Source organism: Coregonus lavaretus, assembly GCF_964263955.1.
Source record: "Coregonus lavaretus genome assembly, chromosome: 34".
Lineage (NCBI taxonomy): Eukaryota > Metazoa > Chordata > Actinopteri > Salmoniformes > Salmonidae > Coregonus > Coregonus lavaretus.
Window position 1 is genome coordinate 3,533,747 of NC_140021.1, and position 20,152 is coordinate 3,553,898.

Genomic DNA, 20,152 nt, shown 5'->3' on the forward strand with positions numbered 1-20,152 from the left:
GATTCAAACATTCTTTGCTCCAGATATGTCCATGTTCCAGTTTAGGGCATGGAGTCACGACATCAGGAATCACCTGTACATTGAAATGAGTTCATATGTTTTGATGCAGAGGCAGAATGTTGGGAGAGAGTGACTGTACTGAAAAGATCACATAACCTCCCTGATGTTGTCCTTTATGTTGCAGGTGTTTTGGCCTGTTTTGGCCAACGAGGTTTGATCACCACAATGCCAGATAGACTGGATGTACTGACTGGCTCCTGTGTGCAAATCCCATGTGCATTTGATATTCCTGACCAAAATGACTATAGATTTAACAGCTCAATACTTACCTCTGCAGTGTGGATTAAAGAATCACCACGGTTTGGTTACAATCTGGCCAATGTGATATTTAACAGTAGTAAGACGGTTAACAGCTATCAAGGGAAGATAACTGGAAACATGTCCCAGAAGAACTGCACCACAGTCTTCTTCAATGTAACCACCAGTTACTCTGATCAATACTTCTTCAGGATTGAAAGTCAACCATACTGTGCAATAGACCCAGACAAGTCTGTTAATATAGATGTCAGGGGTAAGAGACAATTTAACTGTTTACCAACTATTTTATCCAGTTTAGATTCCTTGCATCAAAGATAAGAGTAGAACAAGTGGACAGTTTACCTATTAGTAATATAGATGTCAGGGGTAAGAAGACAGAGACTATTTAACTTTTATCAACTTTTCTAAAATGATATGAGTAGAATAAGACCAAGTAGACAGTGTGTCTGTCAGAGTAAAATATATTTATTTTTAATGTATTATTGATTTGCCTCCCAGTCCCATCATTACTGTCTCAGGTGAGGTGAAGGAAGGGACCCCTGTCAGTTTGAACTGTTTTGCTGTCGCTCCCTGTCCCGAACACCCCCCTGAGTTGATATGGACTCTCCCAACACATTTCACACCTGAGAACCAACTGCAGGAGAATCCAGACCAAACCAAATCAGTTCTCTCCACAGTGATCTTCACTCCATCATACCTTCATCATGAGAAGAACATCACTTGTACTGCAGTCTACCCAGTAGGGACTAGCAACAAGACAGCTGAACATACCATGATGCTTAACATTTCATGTAAGATTTAGTCAAAGTTTCCTGTAGAATAGAAAATTCTATCATGTATTCACTGATGATTGATAGAGTGGTTTTGATTAGATTATTCAATATACCACATCCAGATACATTCTAAATGAACCCCTCTCCCTCAGTCTCTCCTAAGGACACCTCAGCCTCCATCAGTCCAGCTGGTCCATTATTAGTGGGCAGCTGTGTTAATCTGACCTGCAGCAGTACAGCCAACCCTCCTGTGACAAACTTCACCTGGTTCCAGATCAGTGGGGGTAAACCAACACAGGTAGCATCTGGACAGAGTTACACCCTCAATGTGACTGTTGGTGATGGAGGACTGTACTACTGTGAAGCAAGAAATAGTCACGGCCGTGGGAAGTCAAAGGAAGTGCAGCTGGCTATTAAAGGTAGAAGCAGTGGCACATTCAATATGACACAACATTAAGAACAATATAGAGATAGATAGATATGATGTAGAAGAGATATACTTGTTTTTGTGGAACAGAGCAGATAAAGCATGCCTGCTATATGTATCTAGGCATGATACAGTTGTAGGATCTTAAATTGATTACTATTTTGTTGCTGAGAAGTTTCTTGCACCGTGGGAAATGCAGATAAGCTTTGTGATTTACATAAATTCACAGAACACCTGCACCAAAACATGGTTGTATTAATAGTATTGCACTTTTCATGTAGCCTTATTTTGGCCAGCTAATAGCCTAACCACCAATGGAACAACATTATGGACTAAACGTTCAATTCCTTTTGCTGCAGGATTATTTTGCTGCAACAATACTGGTCAAATTTAGATCTTACATCTGTACATCTACAGTACACGTGTAATTTGTAATATTAGACAATGTGCAAAATGTTTCCTCTTTTTGGAACAGATGACCATACAATATGTGCTTTATTTACAGGGCGAGATGTTAACCCAAAGGTTTATGAGATTATAGGAAAAACCTTGGCGTTGCTTTTCCTTTTCAGCCTGATCGTGTTCTTTGCATGGTAATAAGCTATTCCAAGCCTCAATGCAAACATATTTATCATGCTGTTTGTGCTTTTGTATATGAAAACCTAAATTATTTATTATTGTCTTCCAGGAGGAGGAGAACATCTAGACTCTCCAATGGGTTTGAAATGACAGACCGTTCATAGGGACAGGTGGGAATGTTAGAGTCATCTTTTAAAACCCATCTAGAATGTGCATTTAAGGAAGAATTGAATGAAAAATGTGTTGTATAACCAACTGTAACTATGAAGTCATTCTTCTTCTGAAGTGTCTGTCCTGACACCTGTTCCTTTCTCTGTGTTCTCTCCTCAGAACTCCCCGGTTGGGACGGTGTTCTCTAACCAGGCCACGGTCGGGAGAGGGGACCAGGAACCACCACTTAACTGCCTAGATGGGCTTTATGTACAAGTGAATAAAAGAGGTGCATTTTAAGTATTTTGCCAATAGGTATTAAGTGTTTATGTAGATTAATGTCATTATGTATCCGTTTTCAATTGGTACTTTAGTTACTTTTATATTTGTGTGCTCTTTGATTATCTGCATATTTGTAGAATTTATTTTGAGCCAATTCATTTTGAGTGTTGAGTTCACAGAGCATCCGTTTAATGGGTTCCAGTATAGAGGAACTGCTGAGTTCAACTATCTTACTGAAGGCAGTTTAAGACCATATAAAGTCAATGATGACTGAGGAGAGAAGACACAGTTAGTTGGAGAGACAGTGGTCTGATACAAGACAGGAAGTTGGTGAAGTATGTCTACATGACGGCAGAATGGTGTTAACATCTACTAGTCACTGTTTCTCTGCATCTTTTGTGCAGTTACCAGAATAATAATATTATCTATTTTAACTTTATATATATTTAGAAGTTATTGTGTCAGTTTTATGTTGAGTGTTAAACCAGATAAACAATTGGGACTGAATTCAAGGTTGTTTATTAATTGCACTGTAATCAAAACCTTTACATTCAATTCCCATTAAAATCTTTTGGTCTTATTGGTCCAACATTTTACATATCTCATTAAAATGGAATACATTGAGATGTTGTGTCACTGGCCTACACACAACCCCATAATGTTTTTAGACATTAAAAAAATACATAATGAAAAGCGAAACTTTCTCGAGTCAATATGATTTCAACCCCTTTCTTAAGGCAAGCCTAAATAAGTTCAGGAGTAAGATTTGCATAACAAGTCACATAAGTTGCATTGATTCACTCTGTGTGCAATACTAGTGTTTAACATGATTTTAGAATGACTACCTCATCTCTGTACCCCACACATACAATTATCTGTAATGTCCCTCAGTCGAGCAGCGAATTTCAAACAGATTCAACCACGAAGACCAGGGCGCTTTTCCAATGCCTCACAAAGAAGGGCACCTATTGGAAGATGGGTGTATCCCTTTGAGCATGGTGAAGTTATTAATTACACTTTGGATCGTTTATCAATACACCCAGTCACTAAAAAGATACATGCTTCATTCCTAACTCAGTTTCGCTCGTGGTAATGTGTTTCATGCCATTCCATTTGGACCGTTCCAGCCATTATTATGAGCCGTCCTCCCCTCAGCAGCCTCCACTGATTTCACCATTAGGCCATTGGTGACTTTAAAACAGTTGCAAAGTTTAATGGCTGAGGATGGATCAACAACGTTGTTGTTACTCCACAATACTACCCTAAATGACAGAGTGAAAAGAAGGAAACATTTACAGAATCAACATATTCCAAAACATTCATTCTGTTTGCAATAAGGCACTGAAGTAAAACTGCAAAACGTTATGCTAAGAAATTAACTATATTTCCTGAATACAAAGTGTTATGTTTGGGGCAAATCCAACACAACACATAACTGAATACCACTATTCATATTTTCAAGCATGGTGATGGCTGCACCATGTTATGGTTATGCTTGTCATCAAGTTTTTTAGGATAAAATAAATGCAATAGAGCTAAGCAGAGGCAAAACGCAAGAGGATAACCTGGTTCAGTCTGCTTTTCAAAAGACACTGGGAGACAAATTCACTTTTTAGCAGGACAATAACCTAAAACACAGGGCCAAATATACACCAGAGTTAATTACTAAGACAACATTGTACAATCCAGGTGTGCAAAGCTCTTAGAGACTTACCCAGAAAGACTCACAGCTGTATTCGCTGCAAAAAGTGATTCTAACATGCATTGACTCAGGGGTGTGAATACTTATGTAAATTAGAAATTTCTGTATTTCGTTTTCAATAAATCTCCAAACATTTCTAAAAACATATTTTCACTTTGTTATTATGGGGTATTGTGTGTAAATGGGTGAGAAAACCAATCCATTTAATCAATGTTTTATTCAGGCATTAACACAACAAAATGTGGAATAAGTCAAGGGGTATGAATACTTTCTGAAGGCACTGAGTATACCAAAAATTAGGAACACCTTCCTAATATTGAGTTGCACCCCCTTTTCCCTTCAGAACAGCCTCAATTCATCGGGGCATGGACTCAACAAGGTGTCGAAAGCGTTCCACAGAGATGCTGGCCCATGTTGACTCCAATGCTTCCCACAGTCGTGTCAAGTTGTCTGGATGTCCTTTAGATGGATGATCATTGTTGATACACACAGGAAACTGTTTAGTGTGAAAAAACCCAGCGGTGTTGCAGTTCTTGATACAAACCGGTGCGCCTTGCACCTACTACCACACGTCGTTCAAAGGCACTTACATTTTTTTGTCTTGCCCAATCACCCTATAAATGGCACACATACACAATCCATGTCTCAATTGTCTCAAGGATTAAAAATCCTTCTTGAACTTGTCTCTTCCCCTTCATCTACACTGATTGAAGTGGATTTAACAAGTGACATCAATAAGGCATTATAAATTTCACCTGGATTCACCTGGTCAGTCTATGTCATGGAAAGCGCAGTAAGATACTTCTAAATGTTGGTTCTGATCTATCACCTAATACCTACTCATATATCCATTGACAGTGAGTGGTAGCCTGAACTGCATGCAGACAAGTCGTTTTATTGTAATTTCATACATTTTACCCACATATAGGCAAAGCAGTTTCCACAAAACTGAAATGAGCTTGTTAGTCCCTTTTCTGTCAGTCCCACCATATCCCCCTCCCCACCATATTGCAGCATCAGCATAGTGTAGTGTCCAATAGTCCATACTTTCTCTCTTCTCTCTCTGAATCATCTGGTCCCTCCACCTCTCAATTCCTGACCCTGTCCTCCAGAGCCTTCAGCTCTCCCTCCACCTGTTGGGGGAGGTTGGCTCTCAACTGCAGGGTAAAGTACGCCCTCGGCTCCTGGGTCTCCTTCTCCCAAAAGTTTGATGAGGTTTTTTTCTAGAAGGGATACAGCTTTTGTCAAAATTGACTTTTACTAGCAGGTTTAGGAGAACATATGCAGCAGGTTCGGATAATTAACGTGGCAGGTTAGGGAAATTAGATTAAGGTAAGAGAAAGGGTTATGGTTAGCTAAAATGCTAAACAAATTCAACGTTTGACATCAATTTGACAAAAGCTGTATCCCATCTAGACATTACTGAAAGGGCGACCATGTCCACCTTGCCGCTCATGCCCTGCAGGTCGCTGGCTCTCACCTGTGGAACCCGGGACACTCTTTTCAAGCCACTTCAATAAGAAGTGATTTTGGTAGCAGGTTAGGAGCAGGGCTGCATTACTGAATGGCCCCAGACAGCATATGATAGCAAAATGTGTAGAATAGCAGGAAATTAGCTTTAAAGCTGCAACATTTTCTGTCAGCTTCATGACAAAATGTGTAGAATAGCATTATAAAACTGTAAATACTTATCCCTGCACCATGGCAAAATGGGTTGAAATGCACTCTGTACCATGGCAAAATGGGTTGAAATGCACTCTGCACCATGGCAAAATGGGTTGAAATGCTCTCTGCACCATGGCAAAATGGGTTGAAATGCTCTCTGCACCATGGCAAAATGGGTTGAAATGCTCTTTGCACCATGGCAAAATGGGTTGAAATGCTCTCTGCACCATGGTAAAATGGGTTGAAATGCTCTCTGCACCATGGCGAAATGGGTTGAAATGCAGTAAGTAAAGGGGGGGGGGTTGTGCCGCGGTGCCCCAAATGCCGTAGTCCGGCCCTGGTTAGGAGAGCATTTTCACTAACCATAACCCTTAACTGTAATCCTCCTAACTTGAAAACGACTGAAAACTACGAAAATGTCCATTCCATATCGAAGTGGCGTGAAAAGAGTGTTTCTATGTGGCATCCAGCCCACCAGGCTCTGCTTGGCAAATAGACTCCAAAGAGGAAGTGAAGCAAGAAAAATAGGAAGTTATTGAAGGAGAAGTTGAGTGGTGTGTGAGAATCAGTCAGATACAATTACAGTTACTTTGTTTCATACCAAGTCTGATTTTCATTTAGAAGAAATTATGTGACAACAATTTGTTTTGTATCGAACTCAAATGTAACTTTCTTTTTCTGTCTTGTGTAAAATGAATAGTGGATTTTGGTTTATGATTTAGCTCATTTAAAATAAAATAAAAAATCCACATACATTCGCATTGAAGCCTGGGAGACAGGGGAGAGGGAGATGGTTATATTACCTAAAGTTTCCTTTATTATATTTATAGATGTCTCAGGGGCGGACTTAGCAATTTGGGGGCCTGTTTCAAAATGCTGTTGAGGTGTTCTTCTACCCCCATTAAGTCACATTTAATTAAATGTATACGCCATATAAAGCTGTTGAATCAGTGGATAAAACATAATTTGTCTTTAGAACCATTTCATTTGAAATTGGTGGAACATGATTAAGGCCACCTCTGCAATGTCTCAAGTGACAGAAACAGAAGGTTCATTAGCAGAGCAGAAGGTTCATTAGAAAATGGAAATGTTCTTAGCACTTATTTATGCATACAGTGTTTTCACAGCTGATAAGGACACCCAGTACATAGACTATTCAAGCATCCTGTTTTACAAATACTGTAGTATTCTTTTGAAATAATTTCTCACACTCTTATTAGGAAGTACGTCACTGATGAGATGTGAGATGTGCCACATATATTTCAGCACTTTATCTTGTCAGACCACACTATGGGTGTGTGATAGTCTCTCCTGTGGACCGTGTACATCATTGGAAGGCAAGTGTCGACTTCTTCACTATCTTATCTTTACATTTTAATGTTCAGATTAAATTTAGGAAATTAATTACAAGTAATGAGATTCAATATGTTCAAAGTACTGTTATCCGTTCATGTTTTAGCTTCACAACTGAAATACATACACAACATGACCAAAAGTATGTGGACACCTGCTCATCAAAAATCTCATTCCAAAATCATGGGCATTAATATGGAGTTGGTCCCCCCTTTGCTGTTATAACAACCTCCACTCTTCTGGGAAGGCTTTCCAGTAGATGTTGGAACATTGTTGCGGGGACTTGCTTCCATTCAGCAACAACATCATTAGTGATGTCGGGCATTGATGTTAGGCAATTAGGCCTGGCTCGCAGTCGGCAGTCTAATTCATCCCAAAGGGTTTCAATGGGTTTGAGGTCAGGGCTTTGTGCAGGTCAGTCAAGTTCTTCCACACCGATCTCAACAAACCATTTCTGTATGGACCTCGCTTTGTGCACGGGGGCATTGTCATGCTGAAAAAGGAAAGGGCAATTCCCAAACTGTTGCCACAAAGTTGGAAGCACAGAGTCGTCATTGTATGCTGTAGCTTTAAGATTTCTGTTCACTGGAACTAAGGGGCCTAGCCCGAACCATGAAAAACAGCCCCAGACCTTTATTACTCCTCCACCAAACTTTACAGTTGGCACTAGGCATTTGGTCAGGTAGCGTTCTCCTGGCATCCGTCAAACCCAGATTCGTCCGTCAGACTGCCAGATGGTGAAGCGTGATTCATCACTCCAGAGAACGCGTTTCCACTGTTCCAGAGTCCAACGGACCTATGACGGTGCCACGTTGAAAGACACTGAGCTCTTCAGCATTGCCATTCTACTGCCAACGTTTGTCTATGGAGATTGCATGGTTGTGTGCTCAATTTATAGCCAAATCCACTCATTTGTTGGGGTGTCCACATACTTATGTGTATATAGTGTATTTGATACGGGGATTGTGCAATGCAATGTGTTGTGTGAGTTAAGATATTCTACCAGTAAGTGTGTGTTTGACCTGTTTCAGGTGATCAGTAGTGTGTGAGTTCTCACATGGCTTGTCCTGAGAACATGTTTTTTCTCATTGGCCTCTTTATGTCAGGTGAGTCTTCCACACAGCAACAACTAGCTATGAATCAGACAGAGGAATAAGCACAAGTCATGATATTACATGGTATGAGCTATATTCCCATCTGTCTCAATGTGTAGAAAAGTGTACAGTTGACTCCTGATAAGTACAGTTTAATATTCTGGATTCAAACATTCTTTGCTCCAGATATGTCCATAATCCAGTTTAGGGCATGGAGTCAGGACATCAGGAATCACCTGTACATTGAAATTAGTTCATATGTTTTGATGCAGAGGCAGAATATTGGGAGAGAGTGACTGTACTGAAAAGATCATATAACCTCCCTGATGTTGTCCTTTATGTTGCAGGTGTTTTGGCCTGTTTTGGCCAACGACATTTGATCGCCACAATGCCAGACAAATTGAATGTACTGACTGGCTCCTGTGTGCAAATCCCATGTGCATTTGATATTGCAAACCAAAATTACTATAAATTTAACAGCACAATACTTACGTCTGGAGTGTGGTTGAAAGGATCAACAAAAGTTGGTGAAGGTCAGGAAAATGTGATATTTCACAGTAGTAAGACGGTTAACAGATATCAAGGGAACATAACTGGAAACATGTCCCAGAAGAACTGCACCACAGTCTTCTTCAATGTAACCACCAGTTACTCTGATAAATACTTCTTCAGGATTGAAAGTCAACCATACCGTGCAACAGACCCAGACAAGTCTGTTAATATAGATGTCAGGGGTAAGAGACAATTTAACTGTTTACCAACTATTTTATCCAGTTTAGATTCCTTGCATCACAGATAAGAGTAGAACAAGTGGACAGTTTAGCTATTAGTAATATAGATGTCAGGGGTAAGAAGACAGAGACTATTTAACTTTTTTCAACTTTTCTAAAATGATATGAGTAGAATAAGACCAAGTAGACAGTGTGTCTGTCAGAGTAAAATATAATTATTTTTAATGTATTACAGATTTGCCTCCCAGTCCCATCATTACTGTCTCAGGTGAGGTGAAGGAAGGGACCCCTATCAGTTTGAACTGCTCTGCTGTCGCTCCCTGTCCCAAACACCCCCCTGAGCTGATATGGACTCTCCCAACACAGTTCACACCTGAGAACCAACTGCAGGAGAATCCAGACCAAACCAAATCAGTTCTCTCCACGGTGACCTTCACTCCGTCATACCTTCATCATGAGAAGAACATCACTTGTACTGCAGTCTACCCAGTAGGGACTAGCAACAAGACAGCTGAACATACCATGATGCTTAATGTTTCATGTAAGATTTAGTCCCAGTTTCCTGTAGAATATATCATTCTATCATGTTTTCACTGATGATTGTCATAGAGTGGTTTTGATTAGATTATTCAATATACCACATCCAGATACATTCTAAATGAACCCCTCTCCCTCAGTCTCTCCTAAGGACACCTCAGCCTCCATCAGTCCAGCTGGTCCATTATTAGTGGGCAGCTGTGTTAATCTGACCTGCAGCAGTACAGCCAACCCTCCTGTGACAAACTTCACCTGGTTCAAGATCAATGGGGGTAAACCAACACAGGTAGCATCTGGACAGAGTTACACCATCAATGTGACTGTTGGTGATGGAGGACTGTACTACTGTGAAGCAAGAAATAGTCAAGGCCGTGGGAAGTCAAAGGAAGAGAAGCTGGCTATTAAAGGTAAAACGGGCTCGTTGGGCACAATCTTAGATTAGATATACACTGTATATACAAGAGTATGTGGACACCCCTTCAAATTAGTAGATTTGGTTATTTCAGCCACACCCGTTGCTGACAGGTGTATAAAATCGAGCACACAGCCATGCAATCTCCATACTCAAACACTGGTAGTAGAATGGCCTTACTCAAGAGCTCAGTGACTTTCAACGTGGCACTGTCGTAGGATTCCACCTTTCCAACAAGTTAGTTCGTCAGATTTCTGCCCTGCCAGAGCTAACCCGGTCAATTGTAAGTGCTGTTATTGTGAAGTGGAATGTTCTAGAAGCAACAACATCTCAGCCGCAAAGCGGTAAGCCACACAAGCTCAGAAAACGGGACAGCTGAGTGCTGAAGCGCATAGTTCGTAAATATCATCTGACCTCAGTTGCAACATTCACTACCGAGTTCCAAACTGCCTCTGGAAGCAATGTCAGCACTATAACTATTTGTGGGGAGCTTCATGAAATGGGTTTCCATGGCCGAGCAGCCGCACACAAGCCTAAGATCAACAAGCGCAATGCCAAGAATCGTCTGGAGTGGTGTAAGGCTCACCGCCATTGGACTCTGGAGAATAGGAAACCGGTTCTCTGGAGTGATGAATCCTGCTTCACCATCTGGCAGTCCGACGGACAAATCTGGGTTTGACGGATGCCAGGAGAACGCTACCTTCCCCAATGCATAGGTCCAACTGTAAAGTTTGGTGGAGGAGGAATAATGGTCTGGAGCTGATTTTCATGGTTCGGGCTAGAACCCTTAGTTCCAGTGAAGGGAAATCTTAATGCTACAGTGGAGGCTGTTATAACAGCAAAGGGGGGACCAACTCCATATTAATGCCCATGATTTTGGAATGAGATGTTTGACGAGCAGGTGTCCACATACTTTTGTTCATGTTGTGTACTTTAGTGATCTTTTAGTTAGAAATGACCATAATATGTGCTGTATTTTCAGGACAAGAAGAGCCTGTTAACCGAATGGTTTTTGGGGTTGCAGCAGGAACTCTGGGGGTCTTTCTGCTTATCAGCCTGATCAGTCTTTATGGATGGTAAAAACTATTCCTGGCATCAATTCAAAACTATCTATTTATGTTGTGTTTGTGCTTTTGCATATGAAAACCCTTTCAGTGCATTCAGAATACCTTTCTAAATGTCTTCCAGGAGGAGAAACTCTAGGCTCCCCGATGGACTTGAAAGGACGGACAATCCACAGGGACAGGTGGGTATAAGGCTCAACTTTCATAACACATCTACAAAGTGTATCTAAGGAAGAACTGAATTAATGATGAAACTATCCAAAGCCATGAGGTTAACATCATTTTAGAGGAAGTTCACGGGGAGATGACCACACTGATAGCAATGCTACGTCTTGTGAGAACATCAAATGATAACAGAATAGCTGTTGGACTTTGACAATGTTTTCTGTAGATTGGAGCTCATTTGTTGTCAAAATGTAATTATTTTCTTCTGTCAGTTTAATTGACATTGTCATTGACATCCCCTCAGTATGTGTTGTGTAACCTGCTGACTTTAGAGTTTTACAAATGACTGAGCTTAGAACTTTACACCTGTTCCTCTCTCTGTGTTCTCTCCACAGAACTCCCCGGTTGGGACGGTGTGTGTTAACCAGACCAGATCCGGAGAGAAACCAGAGGAACCTGCAGAAGACCAGCCTGAAGAGATCCACTACGGTGACATAGACTTCTCCAAACTACGGCCCAAAGAGACCCCAGCTGCAGCCCAGGACGGGAACAGGGTCCAGGGGCAGGAGAGTGAGTACGCTGAAGTCAATGTGACCAGGAGAGGGCCCCAGGAACCACACCTTAACTACATAGATGGGCTTTATGCACAAGTGAATAAAAGAGGTGCATTTTAAGTATTTGGGGTATATACAGTATGTCTTGTGTGCACTGAGCTCCAACAGTACTGGGACAGTGCCATTTATTTAACTTTTTAGAATCCGTTCTCCAGAACTTTTGATTTGAAATGAAACATTGACTATGAAGTTAAAATGCATACTGTCAGCTTTAATTCCAGGGTATTTTAATCCATATCGGGTGAACTGTTTAGAAATTACAGCACGTTTTGTACATAGTCCCCCCATTTTAGGGGACCAAAAGTATTGGGACAAATTCACTTATGTTTATTAAAGTAGTAAAAAGTGTAGTATTTGGTCCCATATTAGCAATGACATCATCAAGCCTGTGACTCTACAAACTTCTTGGATGCATTTGCTGTTTGTTTTGGTTGTGTTTCAGCTTATTTTGTGCCCAATAGAAATGAATGGTAAATAATGTATTGTGTCATTCTGCAGTCACTTTTATTGTAAATAAGAATATAATATGTTTCTAAACACTTCTACTGTACATTAATGTGGATGCTACCACGATGACGCATAATCCTAAATTAATTGTGAAAAATGATGAGTGAGAAAATATCATACTCCACCCCCCCCCCCCCCCCCCAAAATGCTAACCTCCCATGTTATTGCAATGGTGAAAGGTTAGCATGTCTTGGGGGTATGATATTTGTGACTCTCTGAACAAAAGAGAAGAGAAATCATTGATAAAGTCAATCATAAATCAATCTGGATTAATACAAGTTGCAACAGGGAGACAACTTCCAGCATAGAAGCAGAGATAATGTCTAACTGGCCTCTTGGAGTCCAGCCCTTTATATCCTAATCAGACACACAAATGTTCTGTCAACACCAGCTTGAGAGGCTTGTAGGAAGTCAAAAGAAAAGGCAGTGGCTTTGTCAGCTACTACAGAATCAGTGTTTCACAGAATACAATAATAATCAGTGTGTCCTCGGTCCTTGGACCTATAGTCTGGAGTCGAGCACTATCAACAGTTATGAGTTTAATCCATAACATGCAGCATTGATTCTAGTGACCATCATCCCGAGTGTTAGAAACAGAATACTGGAAATCATGTGTTACAGAAAGGGAAACTATATCAATATTGCAAACATTATGTTAATTACTCTTATTATGTTAATTACTTATCCTGGGATAGGATAAAGTAATCCTTCTACCCCCCCCCCCCCCCCCAAAAAAAAATTGTAAAGTGGTTATCCCACTGGCTATAGGGTGAATGCACCAATTTGTAAGTCGCTCTGGATAAGAGCGTCTGCTAAATGACGTAAATGTAAATGTAAATGTACTCTAACCTGAATGTGAACTTTATTCATCTTAAATATTCCATTACATACATATTTTTAATGTATATATTTTGGGGAGTTATGTCAGTTTTTATGTTGTGTTGATCAAGAGACACAATTGAGGCTGAAATTGATGTTTGTTTATTAATTGCACTGTAATAAAAACTTTACATTAAATTTCCATGAAGTCTCAGTTTTATTGGTCCAACATGTTGCATCATTAGATCATAATCATTTTTATTGGAAATAATACAAAAGTGAGAAGAAATGCTAATGAATCTTTCCCCCTGAGCCAACCAGATGTATTTCCTCCACATGGTCCAAGCCAATGGTCATTCAGTAATCCCAGGGACTAGTGAGCAAATAAAAGGATATTGAGGTAACATTCTGCAAGAAATGTTGAAATTAATATGGATATTAAAGCTTGTCATGATTAGATGATTCTTTGGGCTATAACTTGTAAACATCCAATGCCTTTATACTTCATTGCACGATGTCATTAAGGTACTGCTAAACACTGATTCTGCTCTATCACCTAATATCTACTCATATAGCCACTGACAGTGAGTGGTAGCATGAACTGCATGCAGACACCTCGTTTCATTGTATGTTCTTACATTTAAATACCCACATATACTCAATGCAAAATTGCAATGTGCTTGTCAGTGATTGTTTTTATCAGTCCCACCCTATCCCCATCCCCAACATATTGCAGCATCAGTGTGTAATGTAGTGTCCAATAGTCATAGCTTTCTCTCTTCAAACATTCCCTTCTGATTCAATTCATTCCTGACCTTGTCCTCCAGAGCCTTCAGCTCTCCCTCCTCGTGTTGGGGGAGGTCAGCTCCCACCTGCTGGGTAAAGTACGCCCTCAGCTCCTGGGTCTCCTTCTCCCAGAAGGCCTTGGGCAGGTTGAAGAGGGTTTTTAAATAGAAGGGATACAGCTTTTGTTAAAATTTTCTTTTCCTAGCAAATTTAGGAGAACTTGTTTAGCAGGTTAGGATAATTTATGTGGCAGGTTAGGATACTTAGATTAAGGTAAGGAAAAGGTTCATGGTTAGCTAAAATAAAAAATGTAATCAACTTTTGACGTCAATTTGACAAAAGCTGTATTCCATCTAGACATGACCGTTGAAGAGGGTGCCCATGTCCACCTTGCTGACCAGGCCCTGCAGGTCGATGGCTCCCTCCTGTGGCTCCCAGCCCACCATGCTCTTCCTGGCAGATAGAAGTGAAGCAATGAAAGAGGAAGTGTGTGCAGGAGAAATTGAGGAGTGTGTGATAATCCGTCAGCTACAATTACAGTTACTCTGTTTCTGACAAAGTCTATTTTACGTGTTGAAAGATAATGTGAGAACTGGGTATCATTTACTGAACTCAAATTTAACTAGGTAAATTGGATATATTTTGGTTTATGATTTAGCTACATTTGTTAAAATCCCACACACATTCCCATTCAAGCCTGGGAGATAGAGGAGAGGGAGAATTTATTTTATTTTATTTAACCTTTATTTAACCAGGTAAGACCCATTGAGGTTAAAAACCTATTTTGCGAGGGCGACCTGGCAAGAAGGCAAAACAGGGAAATAGCAGCGTGTAAATAAAATAGTACAGAAAAATACAAAATACACACAAAAGACAAAGTGTCACAAGTTCCAGATACAATTGAAGATTAGAAACAACTGCAGCTATCACAAACAGTGTTGTCGACCAGAGTCTTAAAAACAGGCAAGGACACTAACTCCCTGAACTTTAATATCTTTTGAAGCATGTTCCAGGATGAAGGGGCATTATGGGAAAAATACTGTTTCCCCATCTCAGTTCTAGCCTTAGGAACAGACAAGGACAGCAGCGACTGTGAACGAAGACTGTATTGAGTGACTGATCTGGTCAGTAAGGAACAGAAATACAAAGGGAGTTGTCCTATCGATAAATTGTACACAAAAGTGTACCAGTGCTTTAGCCTCCTGGTGGAGAGAGAGGTCCATTGCACCATGGAATTCATCGCACTAATTGACAACATACTAACCAATAGAAAAATCACCTGTACATTGAAATAAGTTAATGTTATTATCATATTAATATTATGCATCCTCCATAAGAATTAATGAAATTCTACAAGTGAAACCAACGTCAGTATGCTGCTAACAGTATAGCTTCCTCCACTGTCCCTATCCCCATACCGGGATCAACCTAGTGGTCATCTGCTCCCAAACACACGTCATCGCACTCCTTGACAACATACCAACCAATTGAAAAATCACCTGTACATTGAAATAAGTTAATGTTATTATTATTGGGAGAAACTGTAGCAATGATGTGTATCGCACTGCTTTGCTTTATCTTGGCCAGGTCGCAGTTGTAAATGAGAACTTGTTTTCAACTGGCTTACCTGGTTAAATAAAGGTGAAAAAAAATAAAAAATAAAAAAAATAACCTGGATCGCTGATGCTATGTAACGGCCAATGAGAGGCTTTGAAACCACCGGTCGCTATATTGGTACCCCCAGAAGAAGAATCCTCCATAAGAATTAATGAAATTCTACACTATTTAAATCATATGTTTCAAGGACAAAATTACATGTATTTAAGTATTTTGTTGTAGAGGGGACGGAAAAATTTGTACTCTATAAAAAAAAAACTTTAATGTCTTTACATGTTTCTTTTTTTCTTTTTAATGTTCAGGTCATATAAAAAGCATGAGCTGTCACACCGAGAGAGAATTACTGAGGTGCTGACTAACAGAGAATAAACTGGAAGATACAAAAACAAATAGAGTTTCACACTATACATACAGTGCCTTCGGAAAGTATTCAGACCCTTTGACTTTTTCACATTTTGTTACATTACAACAATACCCCATAATGAGAAAGCAGAAACAGTTTTTTAGAAATTTTAGCAAATGTATTAAAAATTAAAAACAGAAATACCTTATTTGCGTAAGAATTCAGACCCTTTGCTATGAGACTCGAAATTGAGCTCACGTGCATCCTGTTTCCATTGATCATCCTTGAGATGTTTCTACAACTTGATTGGAGTCCACCTGTGGTAAATTCAATTAATTGGACATGATTTGGAAAGGCACACACACCTGCCTATATAAGGTCCCACAGTTGACAGTGCATGTCATAGCAAAAACCAAGCTATGAGGTCGAAGAAATTGTCCGTAGAGCTCTGAGACGAGATTGTGTCGAGGCACAGATCTGGGGAAGGGTAAGAAAAATGTCTGCAGCATTCAAGGTCCCCAAGAACACAGTGGCCTCCATCATTCTTAAATGGAAGAAGTTTGGAACCACCAAGACTCTTCCTAGAGCTGACCGCCCGGCCAACCTGAGCGATCGGGGGAGAAGGGCCTTGGTCAGGGAGGTGACCAAGAACCCAATGGTCACTCTGACAGAGCTCTAGATTTCCTCTGTGGAGATGGGAGAAACTTCCAGAAGAACAACCATCTCTGCAGCACTCCACCAATAAGGTCTTTATAGTAGAGTGGACAGACGGAAGCCACTCCTCAGTAAAAGGCACATGACAGCCTGCTTGGAGCCAAAAGGCAACTAAAGACTCTCAGACCATGAGAAACAAGAGTCTCTGGTCTGATGAAACCAAGACTGAACTCTTTGGCCTGAATGCCAAGCGTCACGTCTGGAGGAAACCTTGTACCATCTCTACGGTGAAGCATAGTGGTGGCAGCATCATTGCTGTGGGGATGTTTTTCAGGGGCAGGGACTGGGAGACTAGTCAGGATTGAGGCAAAGATTAACAGAGCGAAGTACAGAGAGATCCTTGATTAAAACCTTCTCAAGAGCGCTCAGGACCTCAGACTGGGGCAAAGGTTCACCTTCCAACAGAACAACGACCCTAAGCACACAGCCAAGACAACGCAGGAGTGGCTTCGGAACAAGTCTCTGAATGTCCTTTAGTGGCCCAGCCAGAGCTCGGATTTGAACCCGATTGAACATCTCTGGAGAGACCTGAAAATAGCTGTGCAGCAACGCTCCCCATCTAACCTGACAGCTTGAGAGGATCTGCAGAGAATAATGGGAGACACTCCCAGAATACAGATGTGCCAAACTTGTAGCGTCATACCCAAGATAAATCAATGCTGTAATCGCTGCCAAAGGTGCTTCAACAAAGTACTGAGTAAAGGGTCTGAATAGTTCTAAAACACATTACTGTGCCTTCTTCAGGGTAATGTCATGAATGTTTGAACCAGGTTATGTAGACAAACAGCGCAATTAGTGCAACCATTGACAATAGTGAGGGGTGTGTCATAATTATGAGGTTAAATAGAATGAATTGAGTGAAACTGTTAAAAGACAATAGTTTACAGCATATTGAATGTATTAGGCTATTGTTATCATTAACTTTAGCATAACATTAGCATCAACATACATTATTGTTTAATTTAATTTCACATATATGTAATTGTTTCCAATTTCATTAAATGTTGTTACATGTAATCTTTTGGTTCAACCATAATGCATTATAAGCATCATCAACAGGGGGAACATATTGGGTGTACGCTGACAAGCTGTAGAAATAATATATTCATTTATAAGACTTGTTCAGGGGGGCTCAGGGGGCAGGTCAGATCTCACCAAGCTATCCCCAATATTGCGACCACGCTTACAGACCACCCGTGGGGGTTCCTTGAAGAGGTGTGCAATTTTTTTGTCTGATTGCAGAATATGCCAGTGCTTTTTCAGGATTGCTTTCATTTTCTCTGAACACTTGGTGTAACACTGTTGCGTTGTTTTTCTTCTTTGGTTTAGTTTTTAGCAATTCCTCTCATGGTTTTTGAGATATTTTCATCATTGCAGCATCAAGAGTTTTGTCCTTGTAGCCTCTCATTTTGAATTTATCTGTCATTTCCTTAGCATTGCTGTCAAAATCTGATTCGTTTAACCCTGCATAACTGGCTATATGGTAGACCATTCTTGAGGGGAGGAGGATGCATACTATCCGCATGTAGCAAGGTATTGCAGTCTGTTGGCTTTGTGTATAAGTCTGTATGTAATGCATCATTCTCTTTGATGATCCATAAATCCAGGTAGATTATTATTCTCTCATCAGACTATATGGTGAACTTGAGATATTCAGAGCTCTCGTTTAGCAGAGTTTAGAATTAATTTAGTTCCTGCTGTCTTCCTTCCCAGAGCACAAAGACATCTATGTATCTCTTCCATAGAAGGATGTTCTAGAAAGTAGGGGGTGTGTCTCTATTTTGTAAATGAGTGCTTCCTCAAATTGTCCCACATACAGGTTCGCATAGTTGGGCAAAGGGGGAACCCATGACTACACCCCGAATTTAAAGGAAAAAGTCTGACTCAAAGATGAAGCAGTTATTGGATAATACCAGTTCAGTGAGTTGCAAGATGCAATCATTAGATGGAGCAAGGGTAGGGTCTCTCTGCTGAAGGAAGTATTGCAGGTCAAAAAATATAATACAAACGTTTGCATTGTCTGCAATAGAATATACTTGTCAAAAACAAATGTAGACATTAAAAAATGCATTTCTATAGCTTCCAAAATCTTTTTTACAATAGAGGAGTAAAAATATGGGTGTGCGGTGGCTTCCAAACAGCGGACCCTGTCAGTCATCTAGTGTTAATACATATCATTGGATCTTGTCAATGATCTCAAGGCAGCTGGGACCATAGTCACCAAGAAAACAATTGGTAACACACTACGCCATGAAGGACTGAAATCCTGCAGCGCCCGCAAGGTCCCCCTGCTCAAGAAAGCACATATACATGCCCGTCTGAAGTTTGCCAATGAACATCTGAATGATTCAGAGGAGAACTGGGTGAAAGTGTTGTGGTAAGATGAGACCAAAATCGAGCTCTATGGCATCAACTCAACTCGCCGTGTTTGGAGGAGGAGGAATGCTGCCTATGACCCCAAGAACAACATCCCCACCGTCAAACATGGAGGTGGAAACATTATGCTTTGGGGGTGTTTTTCTGCTAAGGGGACAGGACAACTTTACCGCATCAAAGGGACGATGGACGGGGCCATGTACCGTCAAATCTTGGGTGAGAACCTCCTTCCCTCAGCCAGTGAATTGAAAATGGGTTGTGAATGGGTATTCCAGCATGACAATGACCCAAAACACACGGCCAAGGCAACAAAGGAGTGGCTCAAGAAGAAGCACATTAAGGTCCTGGAGTGGCCTAGCCAGTCTCCAGACCTTAATCCCGTAGAAAATCTGTGGAGGGAGCTGAAGGTTTGAGTTGCCAAACGGCAGACTCGAAACCTTAATGACTTGGAGAAGATCTACAAAGAGGAGTGGGACAAAATCCCTCCTGAGATGTGTGCAAACCTGAAACGTCTGACGAACAAGAAACGTCTGACCTCTGTGGTTGCCAACAAGGGTTTTGCCACCAAGTACTAAGTCATGTTTTGCAGAGGGGTCAAATACTTATTTCCCTCATTAAAATGCAAATCAATTTATAACATTTTTGACATGCGTTTTTCTGGATTTTTTTGTTGTTATTCTGTCTCTCACTATTCAAATAAACCTACCATTAAAATTATAGACTGATCATTTCTTTGTTAGTGGGCAAACGTACAAAACCAGCAGGGGATCAAATACTTTTTTCCCTCACTGTACATTCTACTGAGCCATTTACTTTATGTTCGTATTCTAATCTTTTATAATTTCTTATGTTGTTGCATTGTCGAGAATTTCGTTGGACAGTGTACAGTGGGGAAAAAAAGTATTTAGTCAGCCACCAATTGTGCAAGTTCTCCCACTTAAAAAGATGAGAGAGGCCTGTAATTTTCATCATAGGTACACGTCAACTATGACAGACAAAATGAGAAAGAAAAATCCAGAAAATCACATTGTAGGATTTTTAATGAATTTATTTGCAAATTATGGTGGAAAATAAGTATTTGGTCAATAACAAAAGTTTCTCAATAATTTGTTATATACCCTTGA

At 40.4% G+C, this 20,152-nt stretch overlaps 1 protein-coding gene across 1 annotated transcript; it reads left to right on the forward strand.

The window, feature by feature from the left end:
• Nucleotides 1–438: 438 nt before the first annotated feature.
• LOC311109216 (sialic acid-binding Ig-like lectin 13) lies at nucleotides 439–12,153 on the forward strand (the record flags this gene model as incomplete). Its single annotated transcript, XM_084152064.1, has 9 exons — nucleotides 439–571; nucleotides 1,244–1,389; nucleotides 2,428–2,536; nucleotides 8,691–9,077; nucleotides 9,310–9,615; nucleotides 9,752–10,018; nucleotides 11,006–11,099; nucleotides 11,212–11,269; nucleotides 11,648–12,153. 9 exons carry the CDS (start codon nucleotides 439–441, stop codon nucleotides 11,924–11,926), a joined length of 1,779 nt encoding a protein of 592 aa, XP_084008190.1. The 3' UTR covers nucleotides 11,927–12,153.
• Between the last annotated feature and the right edge of the window lie 7,999 nt (nucleotides 12,154–20,152).